The sequence below is a fragment of the Engystomops pustulosus genome, chromosome 4 (assembly GCF_040894005.1).
Source record: "Engystomops pustulosus chromosome 4, aEngPut4.maternal, whole genome shotgun sequence".
In the NCBI taxonomy this organism is placed as follows: Eukaryota; Metazoa; Chordata; class Amphibia; order Anura; family Leptodactylidae; genus Engystomops; species Engystomops pustulosus.
In genome coordinates this window covers 209,271,450-209,294,535 of record NC_092414.1, presented here as the reverse complement: position 1 = coordinate 209,294,535, position 23,086 = coordinate 209,271,450, and the positions used below count along the sequence as shown (strand labels likewise).

The 23,086-nt window shown below is 41.9% G+C and overlaps 2 protein-coding genes across 2 annotated transcripts in view; both read right to left on the bottom strand.

The window, feature by feature from the left end:
- Positions 1-4,441: 4,441 nt before the first annotated feature.
- Positions 4,442-7,496, bottom strand: TNFSF9 (TNF superfamily member 9). The gene is made up of 3 exons (XM_072149801.1): positions 7,257-7,496; positions 6,914-6,944; positions 4,442-5,505 (listed from the first exon to the last, which is right to left on the bottom strand). Exons 1-3 carry the CDS (start codon positions 7,452-7,454, stop codon positions 5,072-5,074), a joined length of 663 nt encoding a protein of 220 aa, XP_072005902.1. The 5' UTR covers positions 7,455-7,496; the 3' UTR covers positions 4,442-5,071.
- A 5,385-nt stretch (positions 7,497-12,881) lies between these two features.
- Positions 12,882-23,086, bottom strand: part of LOC140128239 (E3 ubiquitin-protein ligase Rnf220-like) — a 19,374-nt gene continuing 9,169 nt past the window's right edge. The window contains exons 3-12 of the mRNA XM_072149797.1: positions 21,317-21,437; positions 19,946-19,988; positions 19,771-19,851; positions 19,250-19,292; positions 18,024-18,067; positions 17,271-17,367; positions 16,494-16,578; positions 14,815-14,899; positions 14,648-14,722; positions 12,882-14,405 (exon numbers count right to left, since the gene is read on the bottom strand). Coding sequence (XP_072005898.1) covers positions 14,334-14,405; positions 14,648-14,722; positions 14,815-14,899; positions 16,494-16,578; positions 17,271-17,367; positions 18,024-18,067; positions 19,250-19,292; positions 19,771-19,851; positions 19,946-19,988; positions 21,317-21,437 — 746 coding nt within the window. The 3' untranslated portion in view covers positions 12,882-14,333. The remainder of the gene's footprint in view (positions 14,406-14,647; positions 14,723-14,814; positions 14,900-16,493; positions 16,579-17,270; positions 17,368-18,023; positions 18,068-19,249; positions 19,293-19,770; positions 19,852-19,945; positions 19,989-21,316; positions 21,438-23,086) is intronic.

Below are 23,086 nucleotides of genomic sequence, written 5' to 3'. Positions count from 1 at the left end.
ATGTAAAACACAAGAAACAGTAGAGAAGATGCATTGTTGAGTTCCGAGTGGGAGGATGTGGTTACATATTTTGCTGCTTCATTCTTTTGTTTCCTCTAGTGCTAGTAACTTTCTGCTACCCATGGAGAATGGAAATAATGAGTCCCTCAACAAAGTCTTGTCATAGATGTCATAACCAGTGTCTACAGTATACTGGAGCATGTTTTACTATTCATAGTAAAGTAAAATCCAAGTTCACAAACTTAGTCAAACCTCTAAGACAAGTTGGGACAAGTTAGGACATGCCAGATATGCTGCAGCCTGAAGCTTGGCGTAAATCAATGTCAAGAACTAGTACGTCGGTCTTGGAACAAGGTTTGCTCTTTACCCTCTAGACCCCACTCCACCCCTTGGACAAACCATTAGCATCTTTATGCTGATGATACCCAACTATTACTTCTCACTTAACATAACCCCTGGTGGTTGTCTCTCTGCTGTCTCTTACATCATGTCCTCTCCCTACCCAAGGCTTAATCTCTCTAAAGCTGAACTTTTGATCTTTCCACCATCTACTAACTGACTGCACCCAGACATCTCCATTTACATTGGGGTACCAACATAACTCTGAGGCAACAAGTCTTCTGTTTTGGCAATGGACTCCGGCGTCTCGTTTGCACCTTGCATACAATCAGTTGCACACTCAAATACATATCCAGAATCCGATATTTAGGCTCATATTACTAGAAGTGTATTAAAATTATGGGTAACTTTTGTTTGACTTTTGCTTTATAAGACTTTTGCATTTGATAAACTAGGGAGACTACCGCTGGACTGCTTTGTCGTAATGTGATTGTCCTCTGCCAGTCATTCCTTTGGCCGGTCCTGTTCCCTTGTATTCTCTGCTTTTCATTTAATAAAAATCTTTGACATTAAAATGATTGGTCTTCTGTAAACATTAAAGCTGCAAATTGCAACACCCAGGTCCCATATCATATAATATGGGACACCTTGGCATTGCTCCACGGTCTAGAGCAGTGGTCCCCAAACTTGGTATCCAAGTTTTATAGCCAAAAATGTATGTTTGCATGCCCCATCATAATTCCCTCTGTGCCTAGCTTATATTGTCCCATTTCCTAAAGAAGCACCCACTTATATTGTCCCCAATAACTATACTCACCTTCCCCATTCCCCTGCAGAAGTTTTCTCTTCCTTTACTTCTCTTCTGCATTAGTGCATGCTGCTATTCATCACGTGCGCCGGCAATAGAGCAGCGGATTAATGTAAAGGAAGAGAACACTTCTGCAGGGGAACTGGGAAGGTGAGTATTGTTTTTTTTGTTTTTACAGAGATCGGCTGTTGCCCGGAACCAGGTGTTCCACCGCCCGGTCTTGGGCCACAGACTGGTGGTTGGGGAACATGGGTCTAGAGCATCATCCATCCCAACTCAAACACTGCAAAGTACCTCCTCTCTTTATGGCTCAGCTCCATCTCTCTGTTCCTGTCATCATTGTCTCTACTTCCACTTACCTCTGACTCCTGCCCTTACTTACCCTCTTGTACCCTAATCAAATCCAGCACATGGGTGTACTGTGATGAGTTTGGTACAATAGCAGTACGGATAGAGAAGATTAGTAACTCTGCAACTACTACACATGTGATGAGCTGAGTGTTTGGCCCATTCAGAATTAGGTTAGGGTTCACAACGGGGAGTAAGGAGCAAAATCAAATGGTCCAAGACAGTGGTGGGTGGGAAAATATTGTGTCACAGAAGGTGACAGCAATGGCAGGAACAGTCAGGAGTAAACAAATGTTGGGTGGTGGGAGTTTGGAAGGGACGGTGATCTCAATCAAAGAGTAATAGTAGGGTTGATGAAAGACACATGTCCACCAAATTCATCCAAAGGCAAGGGACATGTGTACAGGGAAGAAATATAAGGGAGCAGAATTCTATACAATTAGGGTGTTTTTTTTTTTACATCTTTTGCTATAACAAGGCATCTAGACCCCTTTTGAAGCTCTCTTCTGTCCCTGCTTTGAGAAGCTCCTGAGCTCGGCTATTCCACAGATTTCCTGCCTGCACCTAATGCCTCATGTACATAAACCAAAAACAAAAAGTAAAAATCTAATGTTCTACCCACTCAAATTTTTGAGCTAAGCTAAATAATGATGGACATGACTTCACATGGATTATCCAGTAATATTTTCCTTTTCCTGTGGTGGTACTGCAGGAAAATGTAACACTTATGACCACGTGTGATCAACTTTTTGAAGGCAGATGGTTCAAAAATACATGAGCATTGATAAAAGTTAAAAACGTTACATGATAAGAGCAAACAATATGAAGTTCTTATGAACCCTGGATCAGGGGCCCATGTACGAATCACTTTTTATACATCATATTTTCCACTTGTTTACCTGCATTTCCTTTGACTATGTAAAGACAACACTTTTGGGCTTCCTTTGTGTTTATATGTGTTTAGATGTATGTTTGTGGTGAGGAAATGAGAAATATAGACTCCGCTGACGCAAGATCCAACACAAACTCTATAGTCTTAATATAGAACTATGGAACGTGTAGCTGCTCTATTAATAAATGGCCCTCTTCAGTCTTTGTTACTTTGTGGTCAATATTTTTGTCCACACTGTCAAACACTGGAGGGGAAAAATGTACGGCACAAATATTCAATATACCTGGTTTCCCCTGTTCTACTCCGGGTGGCCTGTATTAAGCTCCTGGTATCTCCATTTCTTTTGCACCATCCCTGTTGGTCTCTAAAAATTACCAATGGCTTAGGCTAAATTCACATGGCGGTGCCCAGGAGAGGAGGAGGGGGTGACCGCTGCTCACCCTTCGTCCCTCTCCATAGAGAAACTTGGCGCACAGTGCCGTATTTCGGGGAAAGATAGGACATGTCCTATCTTTCTCCCAGATACGGAACGGTACGATATCGCATGTGTGCTGCATCTTACGGCGCTGTGTACCCATTGCCAGCCTATGGGTGGTGTATATGCTATGTATATACGTCCACCTTATATACGTCCCCTAATGGCCATGTGAATGAAGTCTTAGACCAGATAAGTCCCATTCATCATCTACTTTCACAGTAATGGAGGTGGGAATATCCATGACTTTCAGGTAGTTCCTCTGAAGAAGTTGAGGCCATTTTGGAGGAGGCCAACATGGAAGGTGAAAAAGCAATGGAGGAAGCCATAGCAGAACTGAGGACATGGGTATATTGACTTTCTATTTCATTTTATCAATAGAGGGTCATTTTTTAGGCGAAGAGGCTGCGAATATGTAAACCATGAGGCCCGACTTTAAAAATATCTACAGTTCACAAAGGGACCTCATTACCTACTGCAGATATACATTCTTCTAAGTGATGATGCTTGATCCTTATTATCTCTGGTATCCAGGATACAGGCAGTCTCCGGGTTACGTAAAGGATAGGTTCCATAAGCTTGTTCTTAAGTTGAATTTGTATGTAAGTCGGAACTGTATATTTTATAATTGTAGCTGTAGACAAATTTTTTTTGGTCTCTGTGACAATTGGATTATAAAAATGTTGGATTATCATAAGAACCAGGAGTAACAATAAAGCTTCATTACAGACACCAGTGATAACTGTTACAGCTGTTTATTGTAGCCTAGGGCTGTTCTTAAGTCGGTGACCGCCTGTATTGATAATCGGAAAACTACGGTCTCTAGAATTCGTCACAAAGTGTGGACACTCCTATGGGATGCCTCTGCAGTTTTTAGTTTCCCATTTACTACAAACATATAGGTACTTAAGTTCTTAAATTTGTTGTCCACTTCATAGCACATTACAGCCAATAATTGATATGGTTTGTGTAATTGTCCAATGTACTCTCTATATCAATGCTTCATGTTTTCTAGGTCTCTGCTTGCTGTCTTCTTGCTGTCATTCAACAGGAAGCTCCATTGTTTACTTCCTGTTTACTTCATGTGATGTCACATCTCGTTAAAACATACAGTGTAACAAACTATGTGATGGTAACGAGCCGTGCATCTGTGTGACATCACATGACCATGGACTGGGTTTATGAACAATGAAGCTACCTGTTTCATGGCAGCAAGAAGACAGCAAGCGGAAATGTAGAAAAAAATGTGAAGAATTGATACAGAAAGCATATTGGAAAATTGTTACACAAACAATTTTAATAATTTGCTGTAATGTGCTTAAAGTGGACAATCCCTTTAACTTGAAAGCGACATAATGAATTTAAGTCACTAGAGGAATGTCCTAATACTAATGTTAGGTTCTTAGGCTTGGTAGGTGTTCTGGTTCTCACCCCCCCCCCAACACCTCCATTGTCACCAACATCACAACCACCCAGTGTTTTGTGAAATGCATATTAATTAAGAATGAAGAGATCACACATATACAGTATTACCAAACCATAAATATTTAATAAATAATTTATAATAAATTAAGGTCATTTGTGATCGCAATAATAAATATACATACAAACTACAACAAAAACAAGAAAACCCAGTACTAGATGACTAGTGACCATCAGCATTCCCTTTAAAGTTTTGGTTGGAGGAGTAGAGTTACCAATATTTTAGTATCATTCCAAAGTTAAGTACCACCTAAAAGTTTGGTAAAATGCTTAAGTTTTTGATGGTGGCATCATGTCTGGCTTCAAGGTGGAGAAAGTGAAGCTAATCTATTTGGCTTCTTGGCTGAGGGCCCAAAACTCTTTTGGGAACGTAGAGCAGCACTTTTATAGAGAAAAATGTATGCCATACTCTAAACAATATAAGAAATACAAAAAATCTTAGAGGTAAAGTTACAACAAGTTTTATACTGTAGATACAAAAAGCAACCACAAATCCCATAACCTCACATCACGTAGTGATAGACAATGCTTTAAGAACAATAAATTGTTCAATACATCCAAAAAGGAGGCCTCCTGCAACCTTTTGAACATCATTCATACATCCCAAATCAATAAGTTAAGCTTTGAAGATCATAAATATGCCCTTCACAAGTAAAAATAATGTCCAGTAGTGCATGTCCCTCTTATTTCCTAATCAAAGTCTTACTATTGACACCCAAAAGGTCACTTATTGACTATGATATTCTATGGAGGAAGTGTCACTGATCCAGATAAGTCCTAGGACAGTATGTGCTTTATCAAAGTGCCAGTCAGCAATTTCATGACTAGTCTGGAGTTTTGCCTCTATCCGATCCCCGCTAGCCAGATATCTGATGCTTCCAGAGATGGATGATGGTTTCGGCTTTACGGTAACCGCTTCAATATGAACATTAACTGTAAGGATTGGATGCTCTTCATATTTTTTCAGAATGGAGAGAGACACTAATCCTTTTTCTTGGCAATGACTTGTATCAACACAACTTAAAGTGATCTGAGAGGAAATGAAGTAGAAGCCGCTTCTTTTTATCACAAGCTCCTTCTTGTCATGCTTGAAGTATTGGTCAACAAAATGGTTGGTTACTCCAGTCTCGCTCCATTCTAGAGTACCATTTGTCAGCATTTCTGAAAGAAAAAGTAAGGATTGGTTAGAATGGCAATAAAATGATCAAACAAAGCTCAGAAAGGCCTTGGTAATAGAGAAGATCCCCCGTTGAAGACCAAAGCTCAGAAAGGCCATGGTAATAGAGAAGATCTCCCGTTGAAGACCCAAGCTCAGAAAGGCCATGGTAATAGAGAAGATCCCATGTTGAAGACCAAATCTCAGAAAGGCCATGGTAATAGAGAAGATCCCATGTTGAAGGCCCAAGCTCAGTAAGGCCATGGTAATAGAGAAGATTCCCCGTTGAAGACCCAAGCTCAGAAAGGCCATGGTAATAGAGAAGATCTCATGTTGAAGACCAAAGCTTAGAACGGCCATAGTAATAGAGAAGAACTCATGTTGAAGACCAAAGCTTAGAAAGGCCATGGTAATAGAGAAGAGCCCCTGTTGAAGACCCAAGCTCAGAAAGGCCATGGTAATAGAGAAGATCTCCCGTTGAAGACCCAAGCTCAGAAAGGCCATGGTAAAAGAGAAGATCCCCCGTTGAAGACCCAAGCTCAGAAAGGCCATGGTAATAGAGAAGATCCCCCGTTTAAGACCCAAGCTCAGAAAGGCCATGGTAATAGAGAAGATCTCATGTTGAAGACCAAAGCTCAGAAAGGCCATGGTAATAGAGAAGAGCCCCTGTTGAAGACCATCAATGATCCAAGAGTCTCACTCAGTACGACATGACCGGTCCATTCCTGGACTGTCCATTAAATTAAACCCAACTAAGTGATAACAATACATGGGTCAAGGTTTCTGTAGGGATTGAAGCTGATTATGAGGGAAACCGTCATGATCAGCTGTAATACGTAGAGGACGTAGACCTTTAAATCATCCAACTAAAAGTGGTTGTCGTTTTAGCTCATAATTTTAACATTTGTCATTGATACGGAAATAGGGGGATGGAAATATAGAATGTGGGAGTTTTCTACAGTTATAAATGAGATTTACGATGGACTTGGGTCCATTGTGACAACCTTTGGATTCATATTGAGCAAAGAATACTCAAGCTATTCTTTTGAGCACCATATTTAACTATGAAATACTTTTAACTCGTTAAGACAACCCATTTCCATATTCCCTATGAAGAAATTTGGACTTCTAAGAGGTCCCAACCCTTCTTAATGTAAAGAACAGGAACCACAAACCCCTCATACTCTAAGAGCCATCAATATCGAGAAACCCTATAGTAAACTTATTATACGAGTAGAAGAATCTTATGAAATAAGGAATTTTTACATTTTTTTTTAAAGTTTACTCTTAAACGCAATTGGATGGATCTTTTTGAGGTAAATCACTACTTTCAAGCCTGAATAGTGTACAATTACAATTCCCTTTCCCAAACAATATTAATGATAATAATATGATCCCATCAAAGAAACCTACCGTTATCCACCACCAGCTGCGCGCTCCGACCCTGCAACAAATAATAAGAGAAATAAAAATGAGTAAAGTTCAAGTGAATCATTAAATAAATGTCAAATCTTCAAAAGCAGGAAAAATATCTAGAAAGATCATTGGTTGTTGAGACAAGAAGAAATAGAGACTAATTAGGGTAAGGACGGTAATCAACAAATTTGGTTACTAGACTAATGAATTTCACTATTGAGTAAAAAAATCACATTTATAGAAAGTAAGAAGGATGGTCAAAAGTCAGAGATGGACCCAAGGATTATCTTGTGTCCAAAGGTCCATGTGAGGTCATTGCATGGTCTCCAGCTCATCTTACCTTCTGGTCATTCTGAATCTGTTCTTTAATGTTGGATTCAAATTGTGGTCTCTCCCAAGCCACATATAAGGTAAGAAGTGACCCCATGGCCATGGTGAGCAGGACCAGGGAGATGACAAGGAAGTAGTCCAGAAATCGGCAGCTCGGATGGGAAGACCTTAGATTCTCAGGGTCTTCTGATCTGACCGTTGGAGACATGATATCCACAGTAGAGGAGCAAACTGGAGCCTTTCTGAGTGAAGTGCAGTGACTGTATGTCAGGTACTTCTGTTTTCAGCCTCTTATATACTCATCCGCAGAGAGAGGAAGTTTGCCTGACAGCTGGGGTTTCCAAGACATAGAAAAACCATAAGATTACAGCGGAGATTTCCACTATGTGACCGAAAGAGAGAGACAGTGAGAGAACGATGTAGACAGAATGATATAGACAGACATCAAAGAGATTGAAAGAGAAAGAAATGAATATCTTGAAGAAGACCCATAACTGATTCCATTCTTTATATGGAGGCCCATTCTGTGTCATGGGCTACAAAACAAGGAGATGCCCCTGATCTCATCACATGGACAAGGTGAACCCCCATTTCCCCCCATCTCCTTACCCTGTAGATTCACCTTTGGAAGGTAGGACAACATGAAAATAAGGAGGGAAAAGAGAGAAATGAAATGCCATCTACCACCAGGATGAAGGCTTGTAAACTAAGCACACTGACATACCCCCTCTGGCAGGATCTGCTCTTATTTTAGCTTCTTATGCTCTGATTTTAAGAAATTATGAAAATGAGCCTGAGGGGCTCCGTCCTCCATAGTTGTTATTGGAGCCTGTAGCCCCTTGGGCTCATTTGCATAGTTGTTAAAGGCTTTTTTTCTTAAAACCAAGGGCTTAAAAAGCTTGAAAAAGAGCAGATCCTGTCAGTGGGAGCATACACCAGCATGTCAGTGTGCTTTGTGTACAGTGCTTCGTCCTGGTGGTAGATGTCCTTCAAGAAGATAACCAACACATTACTCCTGTCTCCTCATATTACTCACTTTTTCTCTCCCTTGTTCTTTCCCACCTTCCTCTTATACATCCTTTTTTCTCTCTTTTTTTATCCATTTCTTTTTTCCCATATTTTAAAATACTCCATTTAAGTCTCATCTTTAATATTGTCAGTCTTTATTACATCATCATCAATTATCTTCTCCAAATCTTATCCAATTCCTTCTTTTGTCCGGTCTTTGCTTCCTTCCCTCATTTTATCCTTCATTCACATATGTATATTTTCCCCCCCCTTCTCTCCCTCTTCTTCCTTCTTTCGTAGGGCGGTTACTACTGAATGGATATTACAAAACAATATCCAGTTACATTAGTCAACCATGAAATATGTGACAAAATGAAATCACTATAAAGTAGTGGGATACACTAATAATAAAACATATATGTCAGGAACGGAGGTAGTGGATCCTGACATATATGCCGACACCTGGGACCGGATTCTAAGTGGCACCCTGTTTTCAGCAGAGCCAGCCGCAAAGCGGGTTGGACTTGCTGCGGCATGGTACCACTAGGATGTTCTACAGGCGTGACTTTGTCCACGGTGGCAGCCAAGGCATAGTACGGAATCATCAGGCAATCTCGTGGGTTGGGAACAGGCGGGAGGTCAAGACAAGCAGCACAGGATCGGAATTGGGGACATAGCAGAAGGTCAGGATGGGCAGCACCGGAGCGAGTTCAGGAACAGGGTCAAGGTAACAACGGGAAATCAGGATAATCGCACAGGGCATCAGGAAAGCTTTTTCTAAGGCTAAGAGGCACAAAGATACGGCAGGGTGTGTGGGGAGAGCCTAAATTAAATAGGATTCTAAGTGGATGTGCCGCGGAGCGGGGAGACAAGGGGGGGGGCATGGGTGAGCCCTAGACATGGGTCTCAGGACCATCCGTGACAATATAGTACATTAGTCATTCTTGAACACAGGAAATCACCCAAAATACAAAACTGTGATCCGGCACAATCATCTCTTGTGTCACCAATCACCAAATAGGTTTCATGTCTGATTGGCTATAAATTAGTGAGCACCAGGTTTGAATTAATTGGGAGTTTTTCCATCCCGCTCACTACTTTGGCAAGGGGCAGCCCCAGCTCGCTCTATTTACTGTTGTCCTCACAGGACAACTGGTGGAGACCATCGCTGAAGTATCTGCCAGGTCTGATATGCCAGTGATATTATTCCGGTGCTGGAGTGCGACTTAGTAAATAGGGTGTATTTAATACAATAGTCTCAATAAATTCCCCCATTGTCCTTAGTTGTGAACCCCTGAGGGAGAGAACCACACAGAAACCCAATGGACCTCTGTGTAACACGATGGTTGTTTGTATTTGTAGTAAATGAGCCAAAATATCTTCATTCAGTCACTTTTCTCCTTCTTCCGTGTTCATTCTTGCTTCACTTTCTTTCTCACACCCTTTACCCTTTACTTTCCATCTTTCCTTTCTTTCCACTTCCCCTTTATCTCCTTTCCTCCTGCCTCCCTTCCTTCTTATGTCCTTCACTTCCTTCTTTTCTCTTTTGTCCTCCTTCCTACCTTGTTCCTTCTTATGTCCTTCACTACCTTGCTATCTTCCTTACTTTCTTCCTTCCTTGATATGTGCTTCTTTTCACTTAGTTCCTTACTTCCCTGATACCTTCCTTCTAATGTCCTTCGATCCTTCTTTCCTTGCATCTGCATCCTTCCCTTCCTTCTTATGTCTTCACTTCCTTCCTTCATTCCCTCCTTCACTTACTCCTTCCTTTTTACTTTTCATTCCCTCCTTCTCTTACTTCTACCTTTTTACTTATGACCTTCTCTTCCTCCTCCCTTCCTTCTTATGTTCTTCTATCCTTCCTTCCTTGCATCTCCTTCCTTCCCTTCCTTCTTATGACCTTCACTTCCTCCTTCCTTCCTTCCTTCCTTCCTCCACTTCCTCCTTCCTTCCTACTCATGTCCTTCCTTTCTCCAACCTCTTGTTCTCCATCTGTAAACCCACCTTCCTTCTTTTCTTACTTACGCTGAGATGACCATTCATGTCTATGGAAAGAATTGCCTCACCACATGCAGCTTATATCTGGGTGGGGGATCCACTGCATCTAATGAATATCAGGCTTCCCATAGTCCTGTGAATGTCCCATTATACTGTACTTGACCTAGTTATTACTATACAGGGGAAAAGTCATGAACTGAATGTGCAGGAAGTGTGGAAAACCTCATCACCTCCAGTCTGCAGTGTTACATCACATCCAGACGCCCGCAGAAAGATATCTTTCTGATCTCGGTATTAGTCGGGTGTTTAGTAATTATCTGTCACCCACTATACATTGTGAATGTCCCTAATGATAGTGTATATATGGAATCACAGTACAGTATAGTGCTGAAACATTGCCCAATTCTATAATGCTCAAATATAGTGCAATAGTGCTGTGTGGTATTGTCCTCTAAAAAAGTGCCCAATGTCATTCATACTAATAAAAGCCCACATATTGCATCACTTGCACCCATAGTCCTCAATTATTGTGTAAGCAGATGCACTGCTGATTCATATTCCTGTTTTGTCTCCAGAATAGCCTTAAATTCAGTCAAAGCTTCAATGTCCGATGCCAGTTACATTTTCTTACTCTACTGCTCTAATTAACACTGACCAATCACGTGAGGCAAAGAGCTCAAATCTGGCAAATTACATTGTCATCCATATTGCTGGCACGGGTGTCCCGAAAGAAAGGAGAAGAAGTGGTCACAGTCCATCCAGTGAACCAGCAATGGGTCGGGGCAGACAGTGTACATTCCATCAAGTGAACCAGAAATGGGTCAGGGCAGGCAGCACACATTCCATCCAGTGTACCAGCAATGGGTCAGGCAGACAGCGGACACTCCATCCAGTGAACCAGCAATGGATCAGGGCAGGCAGAGTACATTCGATCCAGTGAACCAGCAATGGGTCAGGGCAGGCAGCATACGTTCCATCCAGTGAACCAGCAATGGGTCAGGGCAGGCAGCATATGTTCCATCCAGTGAACCAGCAATGGGTCAGGGCAGGCAGCGTACATTCCATCCAGTGAACCAGCAATGGGTCAGGGCAGACAGTGTACATTCCATCCAGTGAACCAGCAATGGGTCAGGGCAGGCAGCGTACACTCCATCCAGTGAACCAGAAATGGGTCAGGGCAGGCAGCATACGTTCCATCCAGTGAACCAGCAATGGGTCGGGGCAGACAGCGTACACTCCATCCAGTGAACCAGAAAGGGGTCAGGGCAGGGAGCATACATTCCATCCAGTGAACCAGCAATGGGTCAGGGCAGGGAGTGTACATTCCATCCAGTGAACCGGCAATGGGTCAGGGCAGACAGCATACATTCCATCCAGTGGACCAGCAATGGGTCAGGGCAGACAGTGTACATTCCATCCAGTGAACCGGCAATGGGTCAGGGCAGGCAGCGTACGTTCCATCCAGTGAACCAGCAATGGGTCAGGGCAGACAGTGTACATTCCATCCAGTGAACCAGCAATGGGTCAGGGTAGACAGCGTACAATCCATCCAACAATGGGTCCAGAGAGGAAGCACAGATTCGGGGGAAATAACTAGTATTGGTCAAGGCAGGCAGTTAAAAAAAAGCTGGGAATGTGTTTTCTTATAAACCTCTAGTGTGCTGGGTGCTTAACCTATCAGCTTCTGGGGCATTTTCACTGCATAAAATACAAATTCACATACTGTATACAGACAAGTCTTCAGGGTTTTGCAATCCGTATACTTTACTCTACTTCTTGTGGTTTTTTTGCTTGGACCTTTTCGACTATTCTTCTACATTATGATTTTGTATCTCACTGTCATCTTTGTTTGACTAAGTTAGCCTGACCCTGCTTGTTTGTTGTCTTTCTTACTGTTTTGTGAGTGTAACGAGGGTAGGGAGCGCTGCCCGGTTGTCGCCTGAGTTTAGAGAAAGGCTGGCAAATAGGCAGAGGTTGTGTTCCCTGCCCTTACACTAGGAACCTTTTTGCTCAGGCAACGTCTGTCAGGAGAAGCTGCCGTAGGTGACCCATAGATGCAGAAGACAGTCTTGGTTAGTCTGAGCCATGAGTCTGTAGACTGAGTCTGTGATGCAATTTTGAGACTAAAACCAGGAGTCACCGTTGGTGGCCTGTTATAATGTAGTTGCATGGAACAATGTGGGATACGGGTTGAGAGTAAATGACGTAATTACTGAATCTGCTTCCCCTTTAGTCTTCAAGAGCCTCCCCCTACTCCCTGATCACATGCTGATGGACTATCCTGATAACAGGGCATCGATCAAAAAATACAAGAAGGGTTTAGCATTTTGATGTTCCAAAAAAAATCTTCTCCGTAAAAGAAAAATTGAAGGGAAAACATGGGGAATTTATTTGCAAAGAAAGCAAGTTTCCATTTCCCCACTTGTTGTTGGTTAATTGCGTAATGAAGGGATGCGCTCCGTGGGTAGAGCCGGCACAAACCTGACAATAATGAGGCTGATTCAACCTTCAATGTGCAAACTTTATTAAATCATTATTAAACAACATCCACGTTTCAGAGATTTAGTCAATCCACACGATCATTCACTGAATCTTCATCATCATGATCCCTGCACCTCAGTCCCTGCACCTAGAGGTGTCATGTGGACGAAAAATCTTGTAAGGAGTACGTAGACGTCACACAGTTATCTTTATTGCTTTAATATACCCCCAATGTGTAAAATCATTCTGGTATAAATCTCTTGCCGTTTTGTGCCGAAAGCTCTGGTGCAGCCCTATGTGTCTCCATGGTAACAGACTACACACAGATCATTTATAGTTTTACATTGTAGACAACCATTTAACTCTTCAAATACATCTTATCAAAAATATTCCCTTTGATGTCTACAGCTCGGCCATCAGACGAATCAAGGACAAACCGCGAGATTTTACTTCAAAATAGTGTCTCAAGCCAAGCACTGGGAAGAAGAAGGTGAACTCTGTCAGACGTGAGCGGGGAGCGACACATGCAGGAAATCGGACGCACAATTTTAGTGAATCGCGGCATAGGGCATTCTCATCAGGGAACGCACCTCGGGAAATGCTCATGGACGGGTAAATAAATGTGCCTCATTGTGTGTCTACAGCTTCTACATGGAGCTCTGTGTCTTCAAGGTAACAGATTTTACACAAAGCAGTTGGATATTGCAGTCCTCCTACGTTCCTTGTGCAGTTTGTGTGTTAGGAAGACAAGGTCACTGAGTAATATATAACTGTTGGAAAAACGGAGCCTACATAGTTCTACCTAAAGAAAACCTACCAACACAACCAAGCATGCATAAACCAGTGACACTTACTTGTATCTCCAGGCACTGTGACTGTTGGACATTTTCTTACATTTGTAATCCATGGTCTCTCTCCTTAATAATTTTTTAAATTTTTTTGGGGTGGTTCCCAGAGCCCCTCAATGCTTCAGCTTCACAGGCTGTTACAGTATTGAGGAGCACTTCCTCTTCCGCAGTGAGATTACATCAGGTAGAGAAAGGGGGAGAGCCTGTACCTCTGCAGCACTGAGGGGTTCTGGAAACTACCCCAGTAGCCTGCCAGGCTCATTAGCATACTTCAATTGTTTTTAGAAGGTAGGAGGCCATGGTTAACTAATACAAGAAAATTACCACAGTCCCGTTGCCTGGATCTACGAGTAAGTGTCCCTGGTTTATCATGATAGATTTTGATGTTAGATTTCCTTTAAGAGCTGTAGGCACAAAACAAGACTATTGTGAGAAGCACAAACTCTACAAACTTCTCAAACATGCTTATACCCGGGGTACAGCTGAGCAACAACCAACACAAAATCATAATGTGTAGTTCATAATAATAGTGGTTTGAGTTGGGAGGTCCATGCAGTCTTGAAGGCCTCATTCTGGTTTCTAGGAGAAGACACATCTTTGAACATGTACAGGTGTTGTTGGAGATAAAGAAGAAGGTCCAACCAACGTCAGAACACCACATGAGTCAACGTTACTCCAAAGCCTCTAATGACTCAAGTCTAAATCTTTTAGAGGTAGTCACATTATTGACATGGGTACTGGAGCTTTAGGGGTCACAGGTAAACTCGACGCAGATCACTGGGGGATGTGATCGTGTTGCACTGAGGACAAAGTTTTTTCGATCCCTGAAATGAACAAGAGAAGAGAAGAAAGTGAATTCCTCACATTACATTAAGAAGATGTCCCACCTTTGGCCACCATATTGGCTTATCAAGTACAGATCGTGAGTTACATGAAGCCTCAAGTCACATTCAAAGTGAAAGGTTGTCAAACAGATGTTAGATGTGAAAGTTCTTGAATAATGAAGACTAGACTATATGATCTAAGATGGACAATACCAAGATTGTGTTGAAGTGTTGGTTCTTACCAGTGCCCTCAACCAGCAGCCCTCGCAGTGTATGTGCCAGCATTGGATAGAAGCAACGGGGACGGTGTAGGCGTCCTGCATGAGAAAGGGAGACAGACTACAAAGTTATGAAACTGTACACAAAATTGATTTTAAGTGTCCCACGTCTTGTGTCCCTGTAAGCTCACCAGACAGATGTGACAGGTGTGGGTGTTTTTCAGCTTCTCAGTCAGTTCCTGGATCTTCTCTCGAAGAGCTTCCAAACTCTCCTCACTAAAAGTAACAAAAATACAAGATGGCTCTTAGTTTTGGAAGTATCATAGGTACAACCATAGAGTCAATAGCTAAATCATGATATGAGCTTATGAAGTTTGGATACTATTTGTGAAATCCATAGTCACAAAAAAGGAGCGGTGTTCCAGAATTTTAACATATCAATGACATGTAGAAAGGTGGTATTAGGTTTAGGATGCTGAAAACTGTTTTATCAATTCCAGCAGAAAGAACATGACTTAGTGAATCAACATATGGTCCAATTCTTAAAGGAATACTCCAGTCACAGTAAATTAGTTGGAGGGAGGAGCATGACTCATTTTCATTGTATTCCTAGAAACTTGCTAGACGCTAGAGTCCTGCTCCTCCCTTCAGGCCCTGCACAATGTATAATTCAATGAATCAGCTTTGACTGGAGGGTTCCTCTAAGATGCCCTCTTTGACAGGATTCACAACTTTATTTTCCAGGGCACATGGATTGGACAGACCATCAAAGACTCAGTACATTTCTAAGTTCTAACATGGGCTTCATATTAGCCTCAGTATTTTGGGTCTTTCAAGACACTGGGGCTGATTTACTAAGGGTCCGTCGGATGCATTTCCGTCGTGTTTCCCGAATATTTCCGTTTTGCGCTAAATTGCCCTTGGTTTTTTACGCGATCGAATTGTGGCACATCAGCGCCTGCTTGCATGCGACACAAATCGGGGGGTGTGGACGTCGGACAACCCGACTGATTCAGACATACCGTGGAATTTAAAAATCAAATTGTGTCGCAAGATCAGTACTTACATGCACCGGGAAGAAGAAGGTGAACTCCGGCGGACCTCAGCTGGGAAGTGACACGTGCAGGTAATTGGACGCACAATCTTAATGAATCGTGGCAGCCCCGAAGCGAGGTCGGACATTCCGGATCGGCGGCGTCAACGGGACGGGTAAGTAAATGTGCCCCAATATTTCAATATTGGGTTAACATTCCATATGGGTTACCATTTATCCTTTCCTCCTTGTGACCGAGGTTCTGAAATACTCCACTATTCTACATTGGAGTTTAAGATACAGTTGATCTGTTGTCAATGGCCCTGATTTATGAAAAGTGATGTGCCTATGTGCCTCACAAATGTGCAGGGTGTGCCCAACTATTGAATACTAGTGCACTATTATCTGGCGCCCCCTGCACTGCACTGGAAGTGTGGACCAATTTTTTTTTTTTTTGTTGCACCTTTAACATAGTGTGTGCATGCATCTGTTAAGTCCCTGTAATAAAAGTGTTGCAAACTCCGACTAAGCAGTAACACGCTCCATTAGGTGCACATTTTTCTGTCTTGTCGGAAACATGTACAAGAAGTTTTCACGTTGTCAGGATCGGAGGTATTGAATCCTCTGAACGACCACAGACGATGAAACAAAACAACACCTGGTACCGGAATCTAAGTGGCACCCAGTCTTCACCAGAGTCTGCCACAAAGCACGGGTGAGCACCCTTGACACACGTTCTTTTCAGTGCAAAGTTATACAGAAAACGGGTGCATTGAGTTTAATAGATATGGGTTAATATGTTGAGATTCAGTGGGCAGATCACTTGGAATAACTCACTTTGTCCGAGAAGAAGCTGGGGTCTCCTCATTGTCTGAGTCTTCACTGTGACTGGGTGAGCTGATTCCTGGAGATCCTCTACAACCTGTAAAATGAAAAGGAATCTAGCAGGTCCTAAATAAATTCTAATACGTGTATAGTATACATGTCATAGCGGGGAGGCTCCTGACTCAGGACCCCAACGATGAAGCAGGGAGAGATGCTCTGCAAAGATGGCTACAATCTAGTATTACTTTACTCTTCAGCCACCACAATGTCCGGCCAGATATGGCTTCCTAAGAAATCAGCTGATTGTTGGAGGGTTACAGGAGCTACACCCATGGCATCAGCTGATCAGTTCTTGCCTTATTGCACCTTCATATCCAAATTCCCCAAATAAACCACTGGTCAATTTAAAAGAAAAGAAATTTGCCTACTGTGACATTTTAGAAAGAAACCACAAATATACCATGCACGCTGGATATGCAAATCTTTGTGGTTCTCTAGAAAACATTGAACCGAAGGCATCTATTCATTAAAGCAGAACTATGATGTTATGAAGGTCACAAGCTTGTGTTACAACACACTGGTTATCTGTAGATATTATGCCCGAGGTAAGAGAAGTCTTATTTGGACCCGTATATCCCTAGACCTTCATTTGAGGGCATCATCTAAGGTTAGAAAGGACCAAGGTCGCCATCAATGTTTCGACCAAGAGTAAAAAATCTCCTTAGCTTTCAATTGTTATTTCTGGCTACAACGTTTAACGTTTTCATCCACATCTTTGGTTTTGCTCACCGGTGCCATGGGAAGATGCTTTCTCAGGACTCCGCACCTCATCATCCCAGCGGTTTTCTTCAGTGGCTTCACCATCTACTGGAACCCCTCTTAGAGGCTATAACATGATCAGGAAAAATAAGTGATCATTAGATACCACTGGGCTGGGTTAGCAAATTGATCTCCAACTGGCAAGAAAAATGTGACTTGTAGAGGTGACCCAAGAATATTGAGTGGTGGACAATAGGTTGGTCCATGGATTTTATTTAATTCTGCTGATTTGGTAAAGTGAAGCTCTTTGTGTTATCCTTCTCAAATTTACAGTATGTTAAATTGACTACACTGATTTATATGGACATCACATAGGTCCCGTCATAGAAACCAGTGTTGTTTGAGGGTGGCTTTTGGTGGTTTGGAATCTGTTTTTGGCCTCTCAAAGTTCTCAATACGTAGACTAACATAGGTTATAGTACCCAACATTGTTGTGATGACCCACTTCATTATTGTTACCGTAATTTTAGGTCTAACATTTGTTGACAATAAGGTCAGCTCTACCCTTAATAATGGTCCCACTTCACAATATATATTATTCTTATAGTAAATTATCAATGTGATTTGTGAAGATTAGTTAAGAGAATTGCATCCCAGCTCTACTAGAGTGTATAGGGCCAAGTGGTAATACCCCATGGGGTAAAGATGTGAATGACCTCCGATCTGGTGATAATTGATAGACATTACAATATCAATACAAATGGAAATAATGTGTTTGCTCACCTCCTCAATATTCAGTCGAGTTCTCTTGCACCTTCCGGCCCTCGCTGTTTACAAAGGAGAAAATAAGGGGTTAAACGATAACAGTACAATCTTCATAAATTAACTTTACAATTCTAGGTTCTTTATCGTAAGAGTTTGGGGAATGTGGAGCATCATTCTACCTTGGTATCTGTTTTCTTCAGATCAATGGAAAGAAAAATTTTAATTTTTTTTAAAAAAACAACAAAAAGATTCATTGTGTCAACTTATTTGTGACAATTACTGTCGGAGATGTAGTCCCGGAATATGGTGATTGTCTGAAGGATAACTTCTATAACCATCTGTCCTCAGTGTCTGGTCCAACATTTCCACAGCTGAGGTCCCTCTTTGACAAGTCATACACATCTTAAGAGGGGACTCATTTATGATAACCAACTCAAATTGTGGAAATATTTGCCTGTTTTATACTACCTTTAGAAATTTCCACAAATCCCCACCTAAGCAGCACTTAATCCCTATCCAAGCAACACTTTATGCCTACCAATTCAGTACTTTTACCTGATCCATGCAGAACTTTATCCTCACCTCTGCTGTACCTTAAAAGAAACCTACCATCTCGGATCTACCTATTAAGGTAGATCCGGAGGCAGATTCAACTAATGAATGACATGGGAGACCGTTTTAGGGCTAATCTTTGAGTGGCCTGTAACTTTATAAGTCTTTTATTTCCCTAATATGCAAATATCTGAAAGAGGATACTGGGGCGTGGAGTAGCCAGAGCTGAAGCTACTCCGCATGCGCAGTAGTTCAGGCTTCGGAGCCAAGTACGCGCAGCCGGTAGCAGAGCATAGAGAGTCTATGCAGAGAGAGGACGAGTTCGCACAGCTACCAGGAGATGCGCGCTGAAGATCTTGTAGTAGGAGGCTACTGGGGCGTGGAGTAGCCGTGCCGTATAGCTTCAGCTCCACGCCCCAGTAGCCTTTTATAGATATTTGCAATAAAAGACTTATAAAGTTACAGGTCACTCAAAGATTAGCCCTAAAACGGTCTCCCATGTCATTCATTAGTTAATCCTGCCACCGGATCTACCTTAATAGGTAGATCCAAGATGGTAGGTTTCCTTTAATCCCACCCATGCAGCACCTTCTCCTCAGCCCTGTAGCCTTTAACATACAGGTATTATTCATTAGAAAATCGCTTTGCACGTAAAGTAAGGTGGAGGATATTGTTATGATGAGTTATCTCACCTCCCAAGCGCTCTTCTCTGTTCCACCGAACCTGTTGAAAGACCTGTGGACAGATAGAGGGGTGATATCAGCAAATACAAAACGCTTGACAGGAAAGGTGGCATCTCGCTTTCTATAGTGTACATATGAGACAAAACAAGACCCACCAAAGTGCCTATAGATAGCCCAACTGTTCATTGACTTCTAACATGAGGTAATGGTTGGATAGATGTGTCACCCTGAGATGAGCAGCCGCCCTTATTGTAATCATAGTTATGCTTAGCTTGGCCACAAATGAATAGAAACCATGAAGCAGTGCCAGATCCATCACGTGGCACACTGACAATGTCAACAGGCACCAAGTTCCTGTAATGGAGTCCATCAGGTTCGATCAATGTGTTCATAGTTTTTTTTGAAGGCATCTTCATGGAGCTTCCATCTTACATATGAACTTAGTCTTTTCTATCGGAAACCTTATAGATCAGATGATTGGCCAACAATGCAGTAGATCTCAGACTGCTGTGGTCCTGGGAAATAGTTACCTGCTGTCTGTCCAGCTTCTGCCCGTCTTCTGAAGTCACCTGTGGAGAGTCACTGCGGGTGTCCCGTCCTGGCTGTGGGGACTGCCGAAATAATATGGAAAGAATGATATTTATCAGCTAAAATATGACAAAGACTAATTGATTAGAACGTTCTTTGTATTACATCGACCCCCACCTGAGAAATGTTGATGGAAGATTCCGATGTGAGGTCAAGTTCACTGCCGAAATATAGAGAAAATATATGTAATTTGTGCCAAAAATATGGAAATCTCTTTTGTTAAAGTTAAAGAACAACATGTGTCATGGTCAAAATGGTCATCAATATTCTATAGCAAAATTCCCATGTTCACCTTTACCAGCTGTCAACTTTTTGAAGACCCTAAGGCTTTCAAGATCCCTTTCAAAAATTTAAATCTAGAGTAAAACCTAGAAATTCTGGAGAAACTTTCCAGCAGAGACTTCCAAGATCATGAAGAAAGAAACGGGTGAAGACAATCCTAAACTTTTTTTTTTGTAAACATATCTTCTCCTCTTCCATCCTTCGTGGTATGTTAGTAGGTGATGATCAGCAACCACTTTACACTTTATAAACATTACATGATCTTTGGTCCAAGGTTGGCCTTAGGTTTTCTTGTCAGCAGCTTGGTCTTTACTAGAGATGAGCGAGTATACTCATCCGAGCTTGATGCTCATTCGAGTATTAGCGTACTCGAAACGGCTCGTTGCTTGGACGAGTATTTCCCCGGCTCGATAACGAGCTTTCACTTAAGTAAACACAGTGAAGAACAGTGAAATTTAAGGATCATTAAGGATCATTTAAGTGAAGAACACAGTGAACACAGTGAAGAACACATTGCAGATGTTTCAGTACATCTGCTAACTTATCAGAAGACATGAGTACAGAAAGGTGTTCTTCACAATAGTATGTGAAGAACAATGGGGCAGATTTAATTACCCGGTCCATTCGCGATCCAGCTGCGCGTTCTCTGCGGTGGATTCGGGTCCGGACGGGATTTATTAAGGCAGTTCCTCCAACGTCCACCAGGTGGTGCTGCTGCGCTGAAGACCATCGGAACGCACTCAAGTTCACCGGCCTATTTTTTTCAGCCACACCCCCTGATTTCCGTCGCGTGCATGCCAGCGCCGATGCGCCACAATCCGATCGCGTGCGCTAAAATCCCAAGGCAATTCAGGGAAAATCGGCGCAAATCGGAAATATTCGGGTAATACGCAAATCGGGCCCTTTGTAAATGACCCCCAATATGTGTGAAGAACACATTGCAGATGTATAACACGGGTCATTCTTTATGAAGTTCCACTAATATTCCATTGAATTAAAATAACGAAGAAACACGACTGACCTCCGTATTTCTCAATAAAATGACACATTTTATTGCAGACCCTTGGTCGCCTTGAAAAATGCTCGAGTCTCCCATTGACTTCAATGGGGCTCGTTATTCGAGACGAGCACTCGAGCATCGGGAAAAGTTCGTCTCGAGTAACGAGCACTCGAGCATTTTAGTGCTCGCTCATCTCTAGTCTTTACCTGTCGGATAGATGACACAGTTGTTCCATCTCATGGTGAAGATGTTGGGAGAGCTCGTCTTTCAGGAGATGTTTATGACACAGAGGACACAGCAGGGGTAAGGGCAGGGGACTCTTCTTATCTGCAAGGAGTGGAGATACATAAGTTATGGTAAGATCTGTAGAAATCTGGAACATTCTAGCTTGGTAACCGGTAAAGGTAGCTTCTAGTTGTACATAGTCAGGGTCTTCAGACTTGACTATGGGTCGTAGAAGTAGACCGGTGGGATAATTATTAGGATAATTATTAGATTTTATGCCGATATTACTAATGTGACGGCATATATTTATGTACTCAGTCATGGTGAAGGGTTTGGAGGACGTGCCTCTTCTCATGTGTCTGTGATACCTCTCACCTCCAGCCCCTGACCCCCCGCCCTATGGTTTGTGGGCAGGGGACAAGGACCATAGAGAAAGGCAGAAAATGCACCAACAAAAAATACAAATTGTTCCTGAAAACAGCAACATTCCTAAACACTTGGTGGGAAGGGGCAGAAGTGAAAGGCGTATGGGCCCGGCCGAGTAAGGTCATGTGCCCCCATTGTGTATCGGGCCGGGGAGAATAGGAGAGGGGCTACTCTCTTCTCCTGCATGAGAAAGCCCCCTCTATTTCCATAGTGTCCAGGAAGTACAATAGAGTGTGTGAGAGATAAACTGTCCGTGTACAATGGGGCTGGGGTCTCTGTGTGAGGCCGGGGCTATTGTCATGGAGGACAGGCTGAGTAATGATGTCTCAGCCACACACACTGATTCAGCGTGAATTGCTCATTTTCCGCCTAGCTGGAAGCTGCATTCACAGAATCACCTAACACCCTGTTTATACCCCCCCAGCCCCCTCCTCCCTGCTATTAGTGTCAGCAGCAATTAGCACTGCATGGGGGGTATGACCTCTCCTGACATCGGACCCCAACCCGCAATACATTCCTCTTCTATTGTACAAACACAGTGCAGATCAAGTACTATCTATTATCTATTATCTATCTATCTATCTATCTATCTATCTATCTATCTATCTATCTATTATCTATCTATCTATCTATCTATCTATCTATCTATCTATTATCTATCTATCTATCTATCTATCTATCTATTATCTATCTATCTCATATCTATCTATCTATTATCTATCTATCTATCTATCTATCTATCTATCTATCTATCTCATATCTATCTCATATCTATCTATCTCCTATCTATCTCATATCTATCTATCTATCTCATATCTATCTATCTATCTATCTCATATCTATCTATCTATCTATCTATCTATCTATCTATCTATCTCCTATCTATCTATCTATCTCCTATCTATCTATCTATCTATCTATCTATCTATCTATCTATCTATCTATCTCATATCTATCTATCTAATATCTATCTATCTATCTATCTCCTATCTATCTATCTATCTATCTATCTATCTATCTATCTCATATCTATCTATCTATCTATCTATCTATCTCCTATCTATCTATCTATCTATCTATCTATCTCCTATCTATCTATCTATCTATCTATCTATCTATCTATCTCATATCTATCTATCTAATATCTATCTATCTATCTATCTTCTATCTATCTATCTATCTATCTCATATCTATCTATCTATCTATCTATCTATCTATCTATCTATCTCCTATCTATCTATCTATCTATCTATCTATCTATCTCATATCTATCTATCTATCTATCTATCTATCTCATATCTATCTATCTATCTATCTATCTCCT